This window comes from Notolepis coatsorum, assembly GCF_963971535.1.
Source record: "Notolepis coatsorum genome assembly, chromosome: 16".
Lineage (NCBI taxonomy): Eukaryota > Metazoa > Chordata > Actinopteri > Aulopiformes > Paralepididae > Notolepis > Notolepis coatsorum.
In genome coordinates, this window is record NC_140180.1 from 4,417,177 (window position 1) to 4,439,560 (window position 22,384).

Genomic DNA, 22,384 nt, shown 5'->3' on the forward strand with positions numbered 1-22,384 from the left:
ATGGCAGACGGAGGACAAAGGCGCAGGATGGAATCCTGGTGGGTTGCCGGATTTCTGTTGTTGTGGTTTGGGGAGCGGGTTTTCGCCCAGATAAGATACTCTTCTCCAGAGGAGGTGAAAGTGGGATCCGTTGTTGGAAACGTCGCCAAGGATCTGGGCCTCGACATCAGCACGTTGGCCGATCGACGGTTTCGTATCGTCTCCGGCTCGAATGATGCTCTGTTTCAGTTGAATCAGAACAATGGGATACTGTACGTCCATAAGAACATCGACCGTGAAGAACTATGCGACGGAACGAGCGCGTGTGTGATCAATCTCAAAGTCGTCGTTGAAAACCCTTTGGAAATACATTATGTTGGTGTTGAAATAACGGATGTTAATGACCATTCCCCCACGTTCCCAGAAAACGAGCAGCACTTAGAAATTGCCGAGCTCATTCCCCCAGGTACCCGTTTCCAACTGCACGCGGCTCGAGACCCCGATGTAGGGATACAGTCGGTTCGTTTTTACCGGCTCAGTCCAAATGATCATTTCGATGTTGAAGTTCGAGACAGCGACGAAGAAAAGATCCCGTTTTTAGTGCTGAAAAAAACTCTGGACAGGGAGCATAAAGCGGAACACAGTTTGGTCTTAACGGCTCTTGACGGAGGCAACCCGTCGAGATCAGGGAGTCTGAATTTAACCATAACTGTATTAGATGTTAATGATAACCGCCCTGTATTCAGTCAAGAAACGTACACCGTCACGCTTCGTGAGAATGCCCCTATTGGGACAATCGTGATCAAAGTAAATGCAACTGATTTAGATGAAGGTCTATACAGTGAAATTGAATACAGCTTTGGAAAAACACAAAAAAGAAAATTATATGACACGTTTGCTTTAGATAGTATCACAGGTGAAATTAAAGTAAAAGGAAACGTGGATTTCGAGGACACTGAAGTTTACAGACTAGATTTAAAGGCTTCGGATAAAGGTAACCCACCCTCGACCGCTGAATGTAGAGTCATCATAAAGATAATAGACGTGAACGATAATCAACCAGACATAGATGTGACTTCACTGTCGAACGTAGTCCCTGAAAACTCAAAGCCTGGCAGTGTGATCGCTCTTATCAGTGTGACGGACAGAGACTCCGATATCAACGGTAAAGTTATATGTAAAATCTCAGACAATGTCCCGTTTGAGTTGAAACCATCCATTCAGGAGAACATGTACTCTCTTGTCACGAGGGGACGTTTAGACAGAGAGCTTGTGTCACATTATGACATCACAATAACAGCCACTGATTGTGGTCAGCCGCCCCTGTCTACTGTAAAAACCCTGAGCGTTCAGATATCAGATGTGAATGATAACATTCCAGAGTTTACCCAGAACCCTGTCGAACTATATTTAGTAGAAAACAACGCCCCTGGTGCTTCTATATTCTCGGTTAGTGCTTCTGATAAAGATTTTAATGAAAATGCAGCAATTGCTTATCATATAGTTAGAGGTGATGGGGCACACAATGATATGGCTTCTTTCCTGAATATCAATTCTGATAACGGACATATTTCGGCGCTAAAAAGTTTTGACTTTGAAACTTTAAAAAAGTTCCAATTCCAAGTTGTTGCCACAGACTCTGGAACTCCACCACTAAGCAGCAACGTCACAGTGAACGTGTTCATTCTGGATCAGAACGACAACGCTCCAGTCATCTTGTATCCAGTCAACACTAACGGTTCTGCTGAAGGTGTGGAGGAGATTCCCCGCAATGTGAACGCAGGCCATTTGGTGGCTAAAGTGAGAGCCTATGATGCTGATATAGGATATAACGGCTGGTTATTATTCTCACTGCAGGAAGTTAGTGACCACAGTCTCTTTGGTTTGGACCGCTATACAGGACAGATAAGAACACTTCGCTCCTTCACAGAGACAGACGAGGCTGAGCAGAAACTGGTCATACTGGTCAAAGACAATGGCAACGTTTCACTCTCAGCAACAGCTACTGTGATGGTCAACGCTGTGGAGCCCAAAGAGGCTTTTGCAGCTTCTGATGTTAAAAGTGCAGCAAAAGACGAGGAGGAGAACAATGTGACATTTTATCTGATGATAACTTTGGGCTCAGTTTCAACACTTTTTCTCATCAGTATCATCGTGTTGATTGTAATGCAGTGCTCCAAAACCACTGACTGTTCCTCCAAATATCTACAAGACGTGAATTACGACGGAACACTTTGCCACAGCATCCAGTACAGATCTGGAGACAAACGCTACATGTTAGTTGGACCCAGAATGAGTATAGGTTCTACTATAGTCCCGGGCAGCAATGGAAATACTCTAGTGGTCCCTGACAGGAGGCGGGCATCTGGAGAGGTAAGAGCTGTTTGTTTTCAAAACATGTAATATTCAATGCATTAAATGAACAGATAATGGGTAATAGCATGCTTTAAAACAGTCGATCACTTGTTGAATGGCGCTGGCCTTGGTGCTGGAATGTAGGCTTCCTTCCATACAATCCGAATGGGCTACAGCTTTAGACATGTTTGTTTGCAAAGCATGTTATATTCAATGCATTAAATGAGCAGATAATACGTTATATATCTGTATAAACTGAGATAAGTTCACCATGTTTTAAGATGTTGATGAAGTGGCTCACTGTTGTTGACTGGCGCTGTCCTTGGTTCTGAACTGTTCCTTCCATTATGACAGAATAGCATAGTGTTTAGACATGGATCATGGTGCAGCCTGGCCCATAATTCTCTCCACTTCTAATGATTTACTTTGGCAGGGGTTCCTATTTATTTATTTTTATTTTAATAATGTTTTTAACTGAGAGATAAGATACGATAATTACAAGGTGCTTTTATGAACCAGAGGACCATGGTGCACAACTATAGGACAACTCTCTCTTGAACACGATCCTGGCCTCATCTCACTGCATGGTCACCATCTGCTGTGCTTTTTTACTTACTTTGTTTCTGATTCTGAGAGAGTAGATTTTGAGTTGGGACACTTTCCACCATGGGGCAAATGTCATAAGAAAGTACTGGTGTCTGGAGCGGTACACCCTTCATATACTACTTCAGAAAAGTGTCTATCTGTTGTCACTGAGTTCTTACTATCTCAATGTCTTGCTTGGGAATGTTGACTATTTGAAGTGATAGTTAAAGGTCGTTGTCAGTAAATCATTAAAGCTTCTGCTGACGCTGTCCGTGGTTCTGAAACGCAGTAATTCACAGCCAGCATATGGCTTTCTTAACTATTTCTATAGAAATGTTCTGCATTCATATAGTGCTTTCATCCAAAGCCCTTAACAACTTAAGCCTCACATTCACCCATTCGGCAGCAGTTAGGGGGTTAAGTGTCTTGCTCAAGGGCACGTCGGCACGCTGCCGGGAGGACCCGGAATCGAACCGGGAACCTTCTGATTACCAGATGACGCTCTACCTCATGAGCCACTGTCGCCCCTGCTATAGATACTCTCAGAGAGATTCAATGTGCACCAGTTTTTCTATTGCTAACGATACATCAACACCTATCTTTGGTTAATACATTTTGATAATAGCTTGATCCACTTTCATCCACATGATGTCAGTGTTACATTAGGTATCTGTACAGTGTTTAGAATAAGCCCTGCCCCTCCTGGAGCTGTTCTGTTCAGCTCAAATGACGGAGGGGAAGAGCATTCGAAACAGACGAGATGTCGTTGTGATGGATACAGACTTTACATTTTCCTGCTGGGAATTATGAGATTTCACTTTACGAACAACCGGCGTTTTTATTGTTAGCACTAGAAGTGTCTCTGGATACGAGTCTCAGAATTACTGCAGGCCTAACGGGCGACGGAGGACAAAGAAGCAGGATGGAGGGCTGGTGGATTTTCCTGCGTCTTTCTCTGCTGCTGTGCCTCGGAAAGCAGGTTTCGGCTCAAATCAGATACTCTTCTCCAGAGGAGGTGAAAGTGGGATCCGTTGTTGGAAATGTCGCCAAGGATTTAGGACTGGATATTAGTATGTTGAAGGATAGGCGTTTTCGCATCGTGTCGTCTGGCTCTAAGGACGCTCTCTTTGAGGTAAACCAGAACAATGGAATATTGTACGTCCATAAGAACATCGACAGAGAGGAGCTCTGTGACGGCAGCGCTGCTTGTCTCATAGATTTGAAAATAGTTGTTGAAAATCCACTAGAGATTCACTATGTAAGTGTGGAGATAACGGATGCTAATGACCATGCACCGACATTTTCAGAGAGAGAGAAATTAATAGAGATTGTCGAGAACACATTACCGGGGACACGCTTTCAATTACTAGGTGCCCGTGATCCCGATGTCGGTGTGAATTCTGTCCAGCGTTATAAACTCAGTCAAAACGATAATTTTCAACTTGAAATCAGAGACATGGGAGAAGACAAAATGCCATTTTTAGTCTTACAGAGACACTTGGACAGAGAACAGAAAACTAACCATAGCTTGATTCTGACAGCTATAGATGGAGGAAACCCACAAAGGTCTGCAAAACTTAATGTAACCATAAGAGTTCTTGACATTAATGATAACAGGCCTGTCTTCTCCAAGGAAGTTTATTCAGTCATGTTACGAGAAAACGTAGCTGTCGGTACTGTTGTAATAAAGGTTCAAGCTACTGATTTGGACGAGGGAACTAATGGGGTTGTCGAGTATGCATTTGGAAGTGACATGAACCCCAAGGTGTTGGAATTGTTTACTTTAGACATGGAAACAGGCGAAATTCGAGTTAATGGACCGATTAACTTTGAAACAATTGATGTTTATAAGTTGGATGTCCAAGCTTCTGACAAAGGTCAACCTCCAACGACAACGCATTGTAGAGTGATTGTAAAGATCCAAGATGTTAATGATAATAAACCAGAAATTGAGGTAACGTCCATATCCAATGTAGTCCCTGAGGATTCTAAACCTGGGACAGTAGTTTCTTTAATTAGCGTTATAGATATTGATTCTGGTCTCAACGGAAAGGTCATCTGTAGTCTGTCAGATAATGTACCATTTGAACTAAAACCTTCATATAAGGAAAATATGTTTTCATTAGTGACTAAAGACACGCTGGACAGAGAGAGAATACCAAACTATGACATCACAATAACAGCTACTGACTGTGGTCAGCCTCCTCTCTCCGCTGTCAAAACTCTGAACATTCAGGTATCTGATGTAAATGACAACAGACCAGAGTTCCTACACAATCCTCTTGAACTGTATTTGTTGGAAAATAATGAACCTGGTAGATCAATATTCTCTGTTAGCGCCTCTGATAAAGACATCCACGAAAACGCTGCTATTTCTTATCACGTATTTAGAGGAGAGGGGAATCTGAATAATATGGCATCTTTCCTCAATATTAATTCTGATAATGGACAGATTTCAGCGCTTAAAAGTTTTGACTTTGAGACTTTGAAAACGTTCCAATTCCAAGTTATTGCCACAGACTCTGGAACTCCGCCACTAAGCAGCAACGTCACAGTGAACGTGTTCATTCTGGATCAGAACGACAACGCTCCAGTCATCTTGTATCCAGTCAACACTAACGGTTCTGCTGAAGGTGTGGAGGAGATTCCCCGCAATGTGAACGCAGGCCATTTGGTGGCTAAAGTGAGAGCCTATGACGCTGATATAGGATATAACGGCTGGTTATTATTCTCACTGCAGGAAGTTAGTGACCACAGTCTCTTTGGTTTGGACCGCTATACAGGACAGATAAGAACACTTCGCTCCTTCACAGAGACAGACGAGGCTGAGCAGAAACTGGTCATACTGGTCAAAGACAATGGCAACGTTTCACTGTCAGCAACAGCTACTGTGATGGTCAACGCTGTGGAGCCCAAAGAGGCTTTTGCAGCTTCTGATGTTAAAAGTGCAGCAAAAGACGAGGAGGAGAACAATGTGACATTTTATCTGATGATAACTTTGGGCTCAGTTTCAACACTTTTTCTCATCAGTATCATCGTGTTGATTGTAATGCAGTGCTCCAAGACCACAGACTGTTCCTCCAAGTATTTACAAGACGTGAATTACGACGGGACACTGTGCCACAGCATCCAGTACAGATCTGGAGACAAACGCTACATGTTAGTTGGACCCAGAATGAGTATAGGTTCTACTATAGTCCCGGGCAGCAATGGAAATACTCTAGTGGTCCCTGACAGGAGGCGGGCGTCTGGAGAGGTAAGAGCTGTTTGTTTTCAAAACATGTTATCTTTAATGCATTCAATGAACAGATAATGGGTAATATATCATGCTTTAAAACAGTCGATCACTTGTTGAATGGCGCTGTCCTTGGTGCTGGAATGTAGGCTTACTTCCATACAATCCGAATGGGCTACAGCTTTAGGGCCCGCGTCCACCTAGCGCATATTTCTCCGTGAAACATGCTGGGAGTGCGCCGGCAGCGCTGGCATGCAGCGCATCTTGTAGATGACAGAGAGAAATCTACAGCCATGCCGCGGTTTTGCACATATTATAGCATATTTGAATAACTTTATTGTATATTAATTATATAGTTATTGCCTGACACCACAGTTCGCCCTTTGCTTTTTATTAGCTTTTTAGTAGTGTATTCGTGTAGTTATTATTATTAGTTTTGTCGCGAATCTCAATGGTCTGTGGGAGACAGCCAGACAGGTAGGCAGCTCCGGTGTCAGGTTACAAACAGAGTGGTAGATGAATGGCTGTGATTGGTTGTCTGAAAATGAGCCCAGCGCATCGCTCTGAAAGTTCAGAAAGTTTCAACTCTCGGCCGCACAAAAAAGCTGAGAAAAGAAGCCGACGGCAGCGCACTTCCTAGAGCCTCCCCATTGGAATACATTGAAAACAGATGCATGCGGTCAGAAATATGCGCCAAGTGGACGCTGGCCCTTAGACATGTTTGTTTGCAAAGCATGTTATATTCAATGCATTAAATTAGCATATAATACGTTATATATCTGTAGAAACTGAGATAACTTCACCATGTTTTAAGACGTTGATGAAGTGGCTCACTGTTGTTGAGTGGCGCTGTCCTTGGTGCTGAACTGTTCCTTCCATTACAACACAATAGCATATAGTGTTTAGAAATGGATCATGGTGCAGCCTGGCCCATAAATCTCTCCGCTTCTAATGATTTACTTTGGCAGGGGTTCCTATTTATTTATTTTTCTTTTAATACTTTTTTTTACTGAGAGATAAGATACAAGAATTACAAGGTGCCTTTATGAACCAGAGGACCATGGTGCGCAACTATAGGACAACTCTCTCTTGAACACGATCCTGGCCTCATCTCACTGCATGGTCACCATCTGCTGTGCTTTTTTACTTACTTTGTTTCTGATTCCGAAAGAGTAGATTTTTAGTTGGGACACTTCCCACTGTGGGGCAAATGTCATAAGAAAGTACTTGTGTCTGGAGCGGTAAGCCCTTCATATACTACTTCAGAAAAGTGTCTATCTGTTTTCACTGAGTTCTTACTATCTCAATGTCTTGCTTGGGAATGTTGACTATTTGAAGTGATAGTTAAAGGTCGTTGTCAGTAAATCATTTAAGCTTCTGCTGACGCTGTCCGTGGTTCTGAAACGCAGTCATTCACAGCCAGCATATGGCTTTCTTAACTATTTCTATAGAAATATTCTGCATTCATATAGTGCTTTCATCCAAAGCCCTTAACACCCGTTCACTCACACGTTCACACACCGATGGCGGAGGCAACCATGCAAGGTGCCAACCTGCTCATCGGCAGCAGTTAGGGAGTTAAGTGTCTTGCTCAAGGGCATTTTTACCCCTGCTATAGATAGGGAGATTCAATCTGTACCAGTGTTTTTATTGCTAACGAAACATCAACACCTATCTTTGTTTAATACGTTTTGATAATAGCTTGATCCACTTTCGTCCACATGATGTCAGTGTTACATTAGGTATCTGTACAGTGTTTAGAATAAGCCCTGCCCCTCCTGGAGCTGTTCTCTTCAGCTCAAACGACGGAGGGGTAGAGCATTCGAAACAGACAAGATGTTGTTGTGATGGATACAGACTTTACATTTTCGTGCTGGGAATTATGAGATTTCACTTTACAAAAAACCGGCGTTTTTATTGTTAGCGCTAGAATATAAGTTCTCTGGATACGAGTCTCATAATTACAGCAGGCCTAACGGGCGACGGAGGACAAAGAAGCAGGATGGAGGGCTGGTGGATTTTCCTGCGTCTTTCTCTGCTGCTGTGCCTCGGAAAGCAGGTTTCGGCTCAAATCAGATACTCTTCTCCAGAGGAGGTGAAAGTGGGATCCGTTGTTGGAAATGTCGCCAAGGATCTAGGACTGGATATTAGTACGTTGAAGGATAGGCGTTTTCGCATCGTGTCGTCTGGCTCTAAGGACGCTCTCTTTGAGGTAAATCAGAACAATGGAATATTGTACGTCCATAAGAACATCGACCGAGAGGAGCTCTGTGACGGCAGCAGTGCTTGTCTCATAGATTTGAAAATAGTTGTTGAAAATCCACTCGAGATTCACTATGTAAGTGTGGAGATAACGGATGCTAATGACCATGCACCGACATTTCCAGAGAGAGAGAAATTAATAGAGATAGCAGAATCCACTTTAGCTGGGGCACGCTTTCAATTACTAGGTGCCCGTGATCCAGATGTCGGTGTGAATTCCGTTCAGCGTTATAAACTCAGTCAAAACGAGAATTTCCAACTTGAAATCAGAGACATGGGAGAAGACAAAATGCCCTTTTTAGTCCTACAGAGGAACTTGGACAGAGAACAGACAACTAACCATAGCTTGATTCTGACAGCTATAGATGGAGGAAACCCACAAAGGTCTGCAAATCTTAATGTCTCCATAAGAGTTCTTGATAACAATGATAACAGACCCATTTTTACCAAAGAGGTTTATTCAGTCATGTTACGAGAAAACGTAGCTGTCGGTACTGTTGTAATAAAGGTTCAAGCTACTGATCTGGACGAGGGAACTAATGCAGTTGTCGAGTATGCGTTTGGAAGTAACATGAACCCCAAGGTGTTGGAATTGTTTACTTTAGACAAAGAAACAGGTGAAATCCGTATTAATGGACCCATTGATTATGAGGTCATTGATGTTTATAAGTTGGATGTCCAAGCTTCTGATAAAGGCCAGCCTCCGATGACAACCCATTGTAGAGTGATTGTAAAGATCCAAGATGTTAACGATAATAAACCAGAAATTGAGGTAACGTCCATATCCAATGTGGTCCCTGAGGATTCTAAACCTGGGACAGTAGTTTCTTTAATTAGCGTTATAGATATTGATTCTGGTCTCAATGGAAAGGTTATCTGTAGTCTGTCAGATAATGTACCATTTGAACTTAAGCCATCATATAAGGAAAACATGTTTTCATTAGTGACTAAAGACACGCTGGACAGAGAAAGAATACCAAACTATGACATCACAATAACAGCTACTGACTGTGGTCAGCCTCCTCTCTCCGCTGTCAAAACTCTGAACATTCAGGTATCTGATGTAAATGACAACAGACCAGAGTTCCTACACAATCCTCTTGAACTGTATTTGTTGGAAAATAATGAACCTGGTAGATCAATATTCTCTGTTAGCGCCTCTGATAAAGACATCCACGAAAACGCTGCTATTTCATATCACATATTTAGGGGAGAAGGAATTCAGAATAATATGGCGTCATTTCTGAATATCAATTCTGAAAATGGACAGATTTCAGCGCTTAAAAGTTTTGACTTTGAGACTTTGAAAAAGTTCCAATTCCAAGTTGTTGCCACAGACTCTGGAACTCCACCACTAAGCAGCAACGTCACAGTGAACGTGTTCATTCTGGATCAGAACGACAACGCTCCAGTCATCTTGTATCCAGTCAACACTAACGGTTCTGCTGAAGGTGTGGAGGAGATTCCCCGCAATGTGAACGCAGGCCATTTGGTGGCTAAAGTGAGAGCCTACGACGCTGATATAGGATATAACGGCTGGTTATTATTCTCACTGCAGGAAGTTAGTGACCACAGTCTCTTTGGTTTGGACCGCTATACAGGACAGATAAGAACACTTCGCTCCTTCACAGAGACAGACGAGGCTGAGCAGAAACTGGTCATACTGGTCAAAGACAATGGCAACGTTTCACTGTCAGCAACAGCTACTGTGATGGTAAACGCTGTGGAGCCCAAAGAGGCTTTTGCAGCTTCTGATGTTAAAAGTGCAGCAAAAGACGAGGAGGAGAACAATGTGACATTTTATCTGATGGTAACTTTGGGCTCAGTTTCAACACTTTTTCTCATCAGTATCATCGTGTTGATTGTAATGCAGTGCTCCAAAACCACAGACTGTTCCTCCAAGTATTTACAAGACGTGAATTACGACGGGACACTGTGCCACAGCATCCAGTACAGATCTGGAGACAAACGCTACATGTTAGTTGGACCCAGAATGAGTATAGGTTCTACTATAGTCCCAGGCAGCAATGGAAATACTCTAGTGGTCCCCGACAGGAGGCGGGCGTCTGGAGAGGTAAGAGCTGTTTAAACTCCTTAATTTGTGTCATTGCCTTAAATTCATTTTCCTATAGCCTATTTCTTTTTTGTAGTTTGAGGGCACATGATGTCATGTGTCTAAATGATTTGCCTTAATTTAGCCTAATGGATTTTCATTATCTCAGTGTTTAGTAACTTTAATGATCTAGCTTGTACTCAGGATGTTCGCTGTCCATGGTGCTGAAACCCCCACCTGCAGTTTCAAGTGTTGCCACTTACTTGAGCTTAATTCTTACCACCTATATATTATGTGTGTTATGTTTATCGGTATTTCTTACATACCCATCTTCTTCCGATGTAATGCAGTGTGTGGAACCTATGGGCATATTTGTAAATATTTTACTTCATCACCAAAATCCATAAGGCTGAAAGGTGAGATTATGGTTAAAGCAAACTTGTAATATGCTGCCTATTCGGACGGTGGCAGTACCCAACTATAATAACGATTCCCATATCATTGTCAGCCTTCGTGTGAGTCCGCCCCTTCAGCATTCACTCGGAGCAGGAAAGAACATTTACGCATCGGCTTCTGAACAACACACATTACTCTACTCGGTCTGGTGTATATAGGTTACACTATTGCACACAAGTTGGATTATTCACAGCTGCAATGGATAGAGAAAGGCTGGCTATCGGTACATAGTTGATTTTTCTGAGCGGTGCTTTTTCCACCAAACATGGAACAAAGAAGGGGAGAGGCGTGGAGACAGCGACGGGAGAGGGTCGTCTTTGTGGCCGCTCTGGTTTTGTTCTTCAGCGGTGCCTCGGCGCAGATACGCTACTCTATTTCCGAAGAGGTCAAAGACGGAACTGTCGTTGGGAATATCGCTAAGGATTTAGGAATAGATCTGAATATCCTCAAGGAGAGGGGATTTCGGATCGTGTCTGGCGCGACCGAGCCCCTCTTTGAGGTAAACCAGAACGACGGAGTCCTTTATGTGAGTCGCAAAATAGACCGAGAGGAGGTCTGTGAACGGAGCAACGTGTGTGTTATTAATCTGAAAACCGTGCTGGAAGATCCGCTGGAAATTCATTATATCGCAGTGGAGGTGATGGATGTAAATGACCACGCGCCTACATTCCCAGAAGCCGAGACAAAGCTCGACATTTCTGAGTCTGCGCTACCGGGAGCTCGGTTTCAGCTACAAGCCGCCCGAGACTCCGACGGTGGTGTGAACGCTGTTCAGCAATATAGATTAAGCCAGAATGATCATTTTCGTCTGGAGGTTAAAGATAGAGGGAAGGATGGCAAAGTACCTATTTTACATTTACAAAAGCAACTAGATAGAGAAACTAGTACTAGCCATAGACTACTACTCACGGCGATAGACGGGGGCAAACCTCCACTGTCTGGAACTGTGACTATATCCATCAATGTTTTGGATATAAACGACAATATGCCAGTTTTTACTAAAGATGTGTATTCTGTAACATTGAATGAAAACTCCCCTGTTGGCTCTAAAGTGGTCCAGGTTAATGCAACAGATTTAGATGATGGTCTGAACGGTGAGGTCATGTACTCATTTGGTAGTAATGCAAATATTAAAGTTCGAGAACTTTTTGATATAGACACAAATACGGGTGACATTATTGTTAAAGGGTTGATCGATTTTGAGGCAGAGGAAAGCTACGAGATTGATATACAGGCATCCGACAAAGGGCCGGTTCCATTGACAAGTGACAAAAGTGTGCTTATTAAAATTGTAGATCTTAATGACAACACGCCTGAGATTGAGGTGGCGTCGCTTTCAAATTCGATTTCAGAGGATTCTAGACCAGGAACCACGGTGGCGCTGATCAGCATTACTGACTTAGATTCTGGGATCAATGGAAAAGTGATCAGCTATTTAGTCGACGACGTCACCTTTACGTTAACACCTTCAATACAAGATAACATGTACGCTATAGTCACCAAATCAAAACTTGACAGAGAGAAGCTTTCACAATACCATGTGACAATAGTTGCTAAAGATGCAGGGGAACCATCTTTGTCATCTGAAAAGACTATTAGTGTTGTTGTATCAGATGTGAATGATAACAGACCAGAGTTTTCACTGAGTCCCTATACTTTCTATGTGACTGAGAATAACTCACCAGGAGCCTCTGTGTTTTCAGTGAGGGCCTCTGATCGTGACGAGGGTGATAATGCTCTGATATCATATCATATTCTGAGAGATGGAAGCAATGATAATAAACTAGCTTCATTTTTAAACATTAACTCTGAAAACGGAGACATATTGGCGCTAAAAGGTTTTGACTTTGAGACTTTGAAAAAGTTCCAATTCCAAGTTGTTGCCACAGACTCTGGAACTCCACCACTGAGCAGCAACGTCACAGTGAACGTGTTCATTCTGGATCAGAACGACAACGCTCCAGTCATCTTGTATCCAGTCAACACTAACGGTTCTGCTGAAGGTGTGGAGGAGATTCCCCGCAATGTGAACGCAGGCCATTTGGTGGCTAAAGTGAGAGCATATGACGCTGATATAGGATATAACGGCTGGTTATTATTCTCACTGCAGGAAGTTAGTGACCACAGTCTCTTTGGTTTGGACCGCTATACAGGACAGATAAGAACACTTCGCTCCTTCACAGAGACAGACGAGGCTGAGCAGAAACTGGTCATACTGGTCAAAGACAATGGCAACGTTTCACTGTCAGCAACAGCTACTGTGATGGTCAACGCTGTGGAGCCCAAAGAGGCGTTTGCAGCTTCTGATGTTAAAAGTGCAGCAAAAGACGAGGAGGAGAACAATGTGACATTTTATCTGATGATAACTTTGGGCTCAGTTTCAACACTTTTTCTCATCAGTATCATCGTGTTGATTGTAATGCAGTGCTCCAAAACCACAGACTCTTCCTCCAAGTATTTACAAGACGTGAATTACGACGGGACACTGTGCCACAGCATCCAGTACAGATCTGGAGACAAACGCTACATGTTAGTTGGACCCAGAATGAGTATAGGTTCTACTATAGTCCCGGGCAGCAATGGAAATACTCTAGTGGTCCCCGACAGGAGGCGGGCGTCTGGAGAGGTAAGATATGCTTGTTTTCAAAACATGTAATCTTCAATGCATTAAATTAACAGATAATGGTTAATATCATGCTTTAAAACAGTCTATCACTTGTTGAATGGCGCTGGCCTTGGTGCTGGAATGTAGGCTTCCTTCCATACAATCCGAATGGGCTACAGCTTTAGACATGTTTGTTTGCAAAGCATGTTATCTTCAATGCATTAAATTAGCATATAATACGTTATATATCTGTAGAAACTGAGATAATTCACCATGTTTTAAGACGTTGATGAAGTGGCTCACTGTTGTTGACTGGCGCTGTCCTTGGTGCTGAACTGTTCCTTCCATTACAATAGAATAGCATAGTCTTTAGAAATGGATCATAGCGCAGCCTTGCCCATAAATCCCTCTGCTTCTAATGATTTACTTTGGAAGGGGTTCCTAATTATTTATTTTTCTTTTAATACTTTTTTTCAACTGAGAGATAAGATACGATCATTACAAGGTGCCTTTATGAACCAGAGGACCATGGTGCGCAACTATAGGACAACTCTCTCTTCAACACGTTCTGGCCTCATCTCACTGGTCACCGCGCACCACCATCTGCTGTGCTCTTTTACTTACTTTGTTTGTGATTCCGAAAGAGTCGATTTTGAGTTGGGACACTTTCCACCGTGGGGCAAATGTCATAGGAAAGTACTGGCGTCTGGAGAGGTAAGCCCTTCATCTACTATACTTCAGAAAAGTGTATCTGTTTTCACTGAGTTCTTACTATCTCAATGTCTTGCTTGGGAATGTTGACTGTTTGAAGTGATAGTTAAAAGTCGTTGTCGGTAAATCATTGAAGCTTCTGCTGACGCTGTCCGTGGTGCTGAACCGCAGTCATTCGCAGCCAGCATATGGCTTTCTTAACTATTTCTATAGAAATGTTTTGCATTCATATAGTGCTTTCATCCAAAGCCCTTAACACCCGTTCACTCACACGTTCACACACCGACGGCGGAGGCAACCATGCAAGGTGCCAACCTGCTCATCGGCAGCAGTTAGGGAGTTAAGTGTCTTGCTCAACGGCATTTTTACCCCTGCTATAGATAGGGAGATTCAATCTGTACCAGTGTTTTTATTGCTAACGAAACATCAACACCTATCTTTGTTTAATACGTTTTGATAATAGCTTGATCCACTTTCATCCACATGAAGTTTGTAAAACACGTTATTATCAACGCATTAAATTTACAGGTAATACGTTATATATCTTTAGAAAAGGAAATAGCTTCACCGTGTTTTAAGACCTTTGTTGAAGTGTCTCAATGTGGTTGAATCGCGCTGTCCTTGGTGCTGAAATGTAGACTTTCCTTCCATTACGACAGAATAGCACAGTGTTTAGAAATGGATTACGGAGCAGCCTTGCCCACTACATGTATACATCATCATGCATCTCTGCTCATGGAATTTCTTTCTTGTTCAAAGTTTGGACTGAGACACGGTTCGGTGTTCTGCTTTGTATGCCCTCTCATTTTCTCATATTTCAGGGAAATGGAGAAGCTCTCACTCACCAGGAGAAGAATGTGAAACATAGCTCTGGAAACAAGTTATGTATAGTCAAAGTCATGCCTCCAAGACGAGTTAATCATACAAATACGAGTGGAGGCGATTTTTAAATGAGCAGATGATGAAATTGCTAGAAACAGATATGTTGCTATGCTCTCTATAGCATTTCAATGGTCACGTACCTCCCTGGCGCCGAATGACGCTGTCCATGGGGCTGAAGTTTTGACATATTTCATGACAACCATGCATTGTATACCATTTAGGCATATAATTCACTGGCCATGAGAAAATACCTCATGTAGGTTTGAAAGCTGGTTCAGTAATAAGCTCATCCCCTCTCGTATTTATTGCATTAACTAATCCCCGCTCTTGCACCATGATTACTTAACAAACCTTGTGATTATAACATTATGCTGCAAGGCTCAGGCCACATGGTGTCAGTGTGACATAGGTTATGAATGTGATGTCCATGCTTTACTGGCCCTGCCCATTCTGAGGAGGCGTTTCTCCTCCATTAGTCTGCTGCATGGAAGAGGCAGCGCGGTCTATAGAAGCTCGGATTATGGTACGAAATTAATATTTGCCGTTTTAGGGCTTCTATTATTATTCACAAAATGGATCTAAAAGATATCTGAGCCCCCGGATTACTATATTTGTTTTAAGGGAACCCCTAATTTCTTTCTTCACGATGGCAGACGGAGGACAAAGGCGCAGGATGGAATCCTGGTGGGTTGCCGGATTTCTGTTGTTGTGGTTTGGCGAGCGGGTTTTCGCCCAGATAAGATACTCTTCTCCAGAGGAGGTGAAAGTGGGATCCGTTGTTGGAAACGTCGCCAAGGATCTGGGCCTCGACATCAGCACGTTGGCCGATCGACGGTTTCGTATCGTCTCCGGCTCGAATGATGCTCTGTTTCAGTTGAATCAGAACAATGGGATACTGTACGTCCATAAGAACATCGACCGTGAAGAACTATGTGACGGAACGAGCGCGTGTGTGATCAATCTCAAAGTCGTCGTTGAAAACCCTTTGGAAATACATTATGTTGGTGTTGAAATAACGGATGTTAATGACCATTCCCCCACGTTCCCAGAAAACGAGCAGCACTTAGAAATTGCCGAGCTCATTCCCCCAGGTACCCGTTTCCAAATGCATGCGGCTCGAGACCCCGATGTAGGGATACAGTCGGTTCGTTTTTACCGGCTAAGCCCAAATGATCATTTCGATGTTGAAGTTCGAGACAGCGACGAAGAAAAGATCCCGTTTTTAGTGCTGAAAAAACCTTTGGACAGGGAGCATAAAGCGGAACACAGTTTGGTCTTAACGGCTCTTGACGGAGGCAACCCGTCGAGATCAGGGAGTCTGAATTTAACCATAACTGTGTTAGATGCCAATGATAACCGCCCTGTATTCAGTCAAGAAACGTACACCGTCACGCTTCGTGAGAATGCCCCTATTGGGACAATCGTGATCAAAGTAAATGCAACTGATTTAGACGAAGGTCTGAACAGTGAAATCGAATACAGCTTTGGAAAAACACAAAAAAGAAAATTATATGACACGTTTGCTTTAGATAGTATCACAGGTGAAATTAAAGTAAAAGGAAACGTGGATTTCGAGGACACTGAAGTTTACAGGCTAGATTTAAAGGCTTCGGATAAAGGTAACCCACCCTGGACCGCTGAATGTAGAGTTATCATAAAGATAATAGACATAAACGATAATCAACCAGACATAGATGTGACGTCACTGTCCAACGTAGTCCCCGAAAACTCGAAGCCTGGCAGTGTGATCTCTCTCATCAGTGTGACGGACAGAGACTCCGATATCAACGGTAAAGTTATATGTAAAATCTCAGACAATGTTCCGTTTGAGTTGAAAGCATCCATTCAGGAGAACATGTACTCTCTTGTCACGAGGGGACGTTTAGACCGAGAGCTCGTGTCACATTATGACATCACAATAACAGCCACTGATTGTGGTCAGCCGCCCCTGTCTACTGTAAAAACCCTGAGCGTTCAGATATCAGATGTGAATGATAACATTCCAGAGTTTACCCAGAACCCTGTCGAACTATATTTAGTAGAAAACAACGCCCCTGGTGCTTCTATATTCTCCGTTAGTGCTTCTGATAAAGATTTGAATGAAAATGCAGCAATTACTTATCATATCGTTAGAGGTGATGGAGCACACAATGATATGGCATCTTTTCTGAATATCAATTCTGATAACGGACATATTTCGGCGCTGAAAAGTTTTGACTTTGAAACTTTGAAAAAGTTCCAATTCCAAGTTGTTGCCACAGACTCTGGAACTCTGCCACTAAGCAGCAACGTCACAGTGAACGTGTTCATTCTGGATCAGAACGACAACGCTCCAGTCATCTTGTATCCAGTCAACACTAACGGTTCTGCTGAAGGTGTGGAGGAGATTCCCCGCAATGTGAACGCAGGCCATTTGGTGGCTAAAGTGAGAGCCTATGACGCTGATATAGGATATAACGGCTGGTTATTATTCTCACTGCAGGAAGTTAGTGACCACAGTCTCTTTGGTTTGGACCGCTATACAGGACAGATAAGAACACTTCGCTCCTTCACAGAGACAGACGAGGCTGAGCAGAAACTGGTCATACTGGTCAAAGACAATGGCAACGTTTCACTGTCAGCAACAGCTACTGTGATGGTCAACGCTGTGGAGCCCAAAGAGGCTTTTGCAGCTTCTGATGTTAAAAGTGCAGCAAAAGACGAGGAGGAGAACAATGTGACGTTTTATCTGATGATAACTTTGGGCTCAGTTTCAACACTTTTTCTCATCAGTATCATCGTGTTGATTGTAATGCAGTGCTCCAAAACCACAGACTGTTCCTCCAAGTATTTACAAGACGTGAATTACGACGGGACCCTGTGCCACAGCATCCAGTACAGATCTGGAGACAAACGCTACATGTTAGTTGGACCCAGAATGAGTATAGGTTCTACTATAGTCCCGGGCAGCAATGGAAATACTCTAGTGGTCCCTGACAGGAGGCGGGCGTCTGGAGAGGTAAGATATGCTTGTTTTCAAAACATGTAATCTGTAATGCATTCAATGAACAGATAATATGTTATCTCGTGCTTTAAAACAGTTGATGAAGTGTCTCAATTGTTGAATGGCGCTGTCCTTGGTGCTGACATCTAGACGCCCTTCCATACAATCCGAATGGGCTACAGCTTTAGACATGTTTGTAAAACACATTATTATCAAAGCATTAAATTAAAAGGTGATAAGTATTGTCACTATCTGATATTAACAGGTAATACGTTATATATCTGTAGAAACGGAAATAGGTTTACCATGTTTTAAGACCGTTGATGAAGTGTCTCACTGTTGTTGAGTGGCGCTGTCCTTGGTGCTGAAATGTAGACGTTCCTTCCATTACAACAGAATATCATAGCGTTTAGAAATGGATTACGGAGCAGCCTTGCCCATTATGTGTCTGCTTCATCATGCATCTCTGCTCATGGAATCTCTCTCTTGTTTAAAGTTTGAAACTGAGACCCGTTTCGGTGTTCTGCTTTGCATGCCCTCCCTGCATGGGATTAAAACCAGATTCAAGTTAAACCCGTAACTCCATGCCTACTGAAAACAAGTCCAATGCCTCCACAATATGATATTGCCTCCCTCATGCCACATGGTGTCAGTGTGACTTAGATTTCGGTCGAGGTTTTGGTGGTTTATTTGCCCTGCCCATCTGGAGCTTTTACGTCCATTAGCTCAGATGCAATAGGCGGCAGATAGAGCAAGTGGAATCATCATGATGGGCAGCTGGTATTCACCGTTTTATAGCTTCTTGTTAACTATTTCTGAATGGATCTAATCAATTTGGTTATCTGACACCCTGGACCCTTTACTTCCTTCAAGGAAAGTCTGTGTTTTTTATTTGTTTTGGTTTGGTATTTTTTCTTCGCGAGGGGAGACGGAGGACAAAGGCGCAGGATGGAGTACTGGTGGCTCGCTGGGTTTCTGTTGCTGTTCTCCGGGGCGCGGGTTTTCGCTCAGATCAAATACTCTATTCCGGAGGAGGTGAAAGCGGGCTCCGTTGTTGGAAATGTCGCCAAGGATTTAGGTATGGATCCCTCCACGTTGACAGACAGGCGATTTCGTATCGTGTCTGGCTCGAATGACGCTCTTTTCGAGTTGAATCAGAACAATGGAGTCTTGTCTGTCCACAAGAACATCGACCGAGAGGAGCTCTGCGACGGCAATAGTGTCTGCTTAGTTAACTTAAAGATAGTCGTAGAGAATCCTCTGGAAATACATTACGTGGGAGTAGAAATCACGGATATAAATGATCACTCTCCCTCGTTCCACGGAGAGGAGCAGCGCCTGGAAATATCCGAACACGTTCCTCCGGGTACTCGATTTCCTATCCACGCAGCTCGCGACCCAGATAGTGGAATCAATTCTGTACGTTTCTACAAATTAAATGCTAATAATGATTTTGATATCGAGGTGAGAGACAGCGACGATGACAAAATCCCGTTTATTGTTTTGAAAAAGCACTTGGATAGGGAACAGACAACAGAACACCGTTTGGTATTGACGGCAACTGATGGAGGAAATCCGTCCAGATCGGGTACTTTGAATTTGATTATCACAGTTCTTGATACGAATGACAATCGACCCGTATTCAGTAAAGATACCTACACTGTTACTTTACGCGAAAATGCTCAGGCGGGTACAGCCGTGATCAAAATCAACGCCACGGATTTGGACGAAGGCACAAACAGTGAAATTGAATACAGCTTTAGCAAAACGTTGAAGCAAAAGGTGTACGACACGTTTGTTCTAGACAGCGTCACCGGTGCAATCAACGTGAAAGGAGACGTGGACTTTGAGGACACGGAGGTTTACAGACTAGACGTGCAGGCTTCAGATAAAGGCCACCCCCCCTGGACCGCTGAATGTAGAGTCATCATAAAGATAATAGACGTGAACGATAATCAACCAGACATAGAGGTGACGTCACTGTCGAACGTAGTCCCTGAAAACTCAAAGCCTGGCAGTGTGATCTCTCTTATCAGTGTGACGGACAGAGACTCCGATATCAACGGTAAAGTTATATGTAAAATCTCAGACAATGTCCCGTTTGAGTTGAAACCATCCATTCAGGAGAACATGTACTCTCTTGTCACGAGGGGACGTTTAGACAGAGAGCTTGTGTCACATTATGACATCACAATAACAGCCACTGATTGTGGTCAGCCGCACCTGTCTACTGTAAAAACCCTGAACGTTCAGATATCAGATGTGAATGATAACATTCCAGAGTTTACCCAGAACCCTGTCGAACTATATTTAGTAGAAAACAATGCCCCTGGTGCTTCTATATTCTCCGTTAGTGCTTCTGATAAAGATTTGAATGAAAATGCAGCAATTACTTATCATATAGTTAGAGGAGAAGGCGCCAAAAACTATATGGCGTCTTTCCTGAATATCAATTCTGAAAATGGACAGATTTCGGCGCTTAAAAGTTTTGACTTTGAGACTTTGAAAAAGTTCCAATTCCAAGTTGTTGCCACAGACTCTGGAACTCCACCACTAAGCAGCAACGTCACAGTGAACGTGTTCATTCTGGATCAGAACGACAACGCTCCAGTCATCTTGTATCCAGTCAACACTAACGGTTCTGCTGAAGGTGTGGAGGAGATTCCCCGCAATGTGAACGCAGGCCATTTGGTGGCTAAAGTGAGAGCCTATGACGCTGATATAGGATATAACGGCTGGTTATTATTCTCACTGCAGGAAGTTAGTGACCACAGTCTCTTTGGTTTGGACCGCTATACAGGACAGATAAGAACACTTCGCTCCTTCACAGAGACAGACGAGGCTGAGCAGAAACTGGTCATACTGGTCAAAGACAATGGCAACGTTTCACTGTCAGCAACAGCTACTGTGATGGTCAACGCTGTGGAGCCCAAAGAGGCGTTTGCAGCTTCTGATGTTAAAAGTGCAGCAAAAGACGAGGAGGAGAACAATGTGACATTTTATCTGATGATAACTTTGGGCTCAGTTTCAACACTTTTTCTCATCAGTATCATCGTGTTGATTGTAATGCAGTGCTCCAAAACCACAGACTGTTCCTCCAAGTATTTACAAGACGTGAATTATGACGGGACACTGTGCCACAGCATCCAGTACAGATCTGGAGACAAACGCTACATGTTAGTTGGACCCAGAATGAGTATAGGTTCTACTATAGTCCCGGGCAGCAATGGAAATACTCTAGTGGTCCCTGACAGGAGGCGGGCGTCTGGAGAGGTAAGAGCTGTTTGTTTTCAAAACATGTAATATTCAATGCATTAAATGAGCAGATAATATGTTATCTCATGCTTTAAAACAGTCGATCACTTGTTGAATGGCGCTGTCCTTGGTGCTGGAATGTAGGCTTCCTTCCATACAATCCGAATGGGCTACACTGCTACAGCTTTAGACATGTTTGTTTGCAAAGTATGTTATCTTCAATTAAATTAGCATATAATACGTTCTATATCTGTATAAACTGAGATAAGTTCACCATGTTATAAGACGTTGATGAAGTGGCTCACTGTTGTTGAGTGGCGCTGTCCTTGGTGCTGAAATGTTCCTTCCATTACAACACAATAGCATAGTGTTTAGAAATGGATCATGGTGCAGCCTGGCCCATAAATCGAATTATTTACTTTAGCAGAAGTTCCTATTTATTTATTTTACTGAGATAAGATACGATAATTACAAGGTGCCTTTATGAACCAGAAGGACCATGGTGCGCAACTATTGGACAACTCTCTTGAACACGATCCTGGCCTCATCTCACTGGTCATCGCGCACCACCATCTGCTCTTTTACTTACTTTGTTTCTGATTCTGAAAGAGTAGATTTTGAGTTGGGACACTTTCCACCATGGGGCAAATGTCATAAGACACAGGTGTCTTGAGAGGGAAGCCCTTCATATACTACTTCAGAAAAGTGTGTATCTGTTTGCATTGTGCTCCTACTACCTTAATGTCTTGCTTGGGGATGTTTACAATTTGAACTGATGTTTAATGGTCAGTGAAGGTAAAACATTACATTTTTGCTGACACTGTCTGTCCATGGTGCTGAAACGCAGTCATTCGTAAACAGTGTGGCGCATTCTTAACTCTTTCTCTAAAGACACTCTGACGGTCAGTTCTCACCCAAAGCAGCCAAGTCTAGCGGCACGGCTCCTTTAGATCAATTTACGATGTAGAAGAGCTTGTGAATTACCTCGCATGTACCTTGTGGCTGCATACACTCCTCTACATA

General features: G+C 43.1%; 3 protein-coding genes across 3 annotated transcripts; all 3 read left to right on the forward strand.

Annotated features, from left to right (window-relative positions):
• LOC311242433 (protocadherin beta-15-like) lies at nucleotides 1-8,130 on the forward strand (the record flags this gene model as incomplete). The annotated part of the gene is made up of 3 exons (XM_084331396.1): nucleotides 1-2,352; nucleotides 6,014-6,175; nucleotides 8,122-8,130. 3 exons carry the CDS (start codon nucleotides 1-3, stop codon nucleotides 8,128-8,130), a joined length of 2,523 nt encoding a protein of 840 aa, XP_084187522.1.
• A 26-nt stretch (nucleotides 8,131-8,156) lies between these two features.
• On the forward strand, nucleotides 8,157-22,261 carry LOC311242434 (protocadherin beta-15-like; the record flags this gene model as incomplete). Its single annotated transcript, XM_084331397.1, has 4 exons — nucleotides 8,157-8,366; nucleotides 15,998-18,121; nucleotides 21,218-21,379; nucleotides 22,253-22,261. The coding sequence occupies 4 exons, from the start codon at nucleotides 8,157-8,159 to the stop codon at nucleotides 22,259-22,261; spliced, it is 2,505 nt and encodes an 834-aa protein (XP_084187523.1).
• On the forward strand, nucleotides 8,988-13,581 carry LOC311243177 (protocadherin alpha-11-like; the record flags this gene model as incomplete). The annotated part of the gene is made up of 2 exons (XM_084332299.1): nucleotides 8,988-9,426; nucleotides 12,476-13,581. The coding sequence occupies 2 exons, from the start codon at nucleotides 8,988-8,990 to the stop codon at nucleotides 13,579-13,581; spliced, it is 1,545 nt and encodes a 514-aa protein (XP_084188425.1).
• Nucleotides 22,262-22,384: the final 123 nt, after the last annotated feature.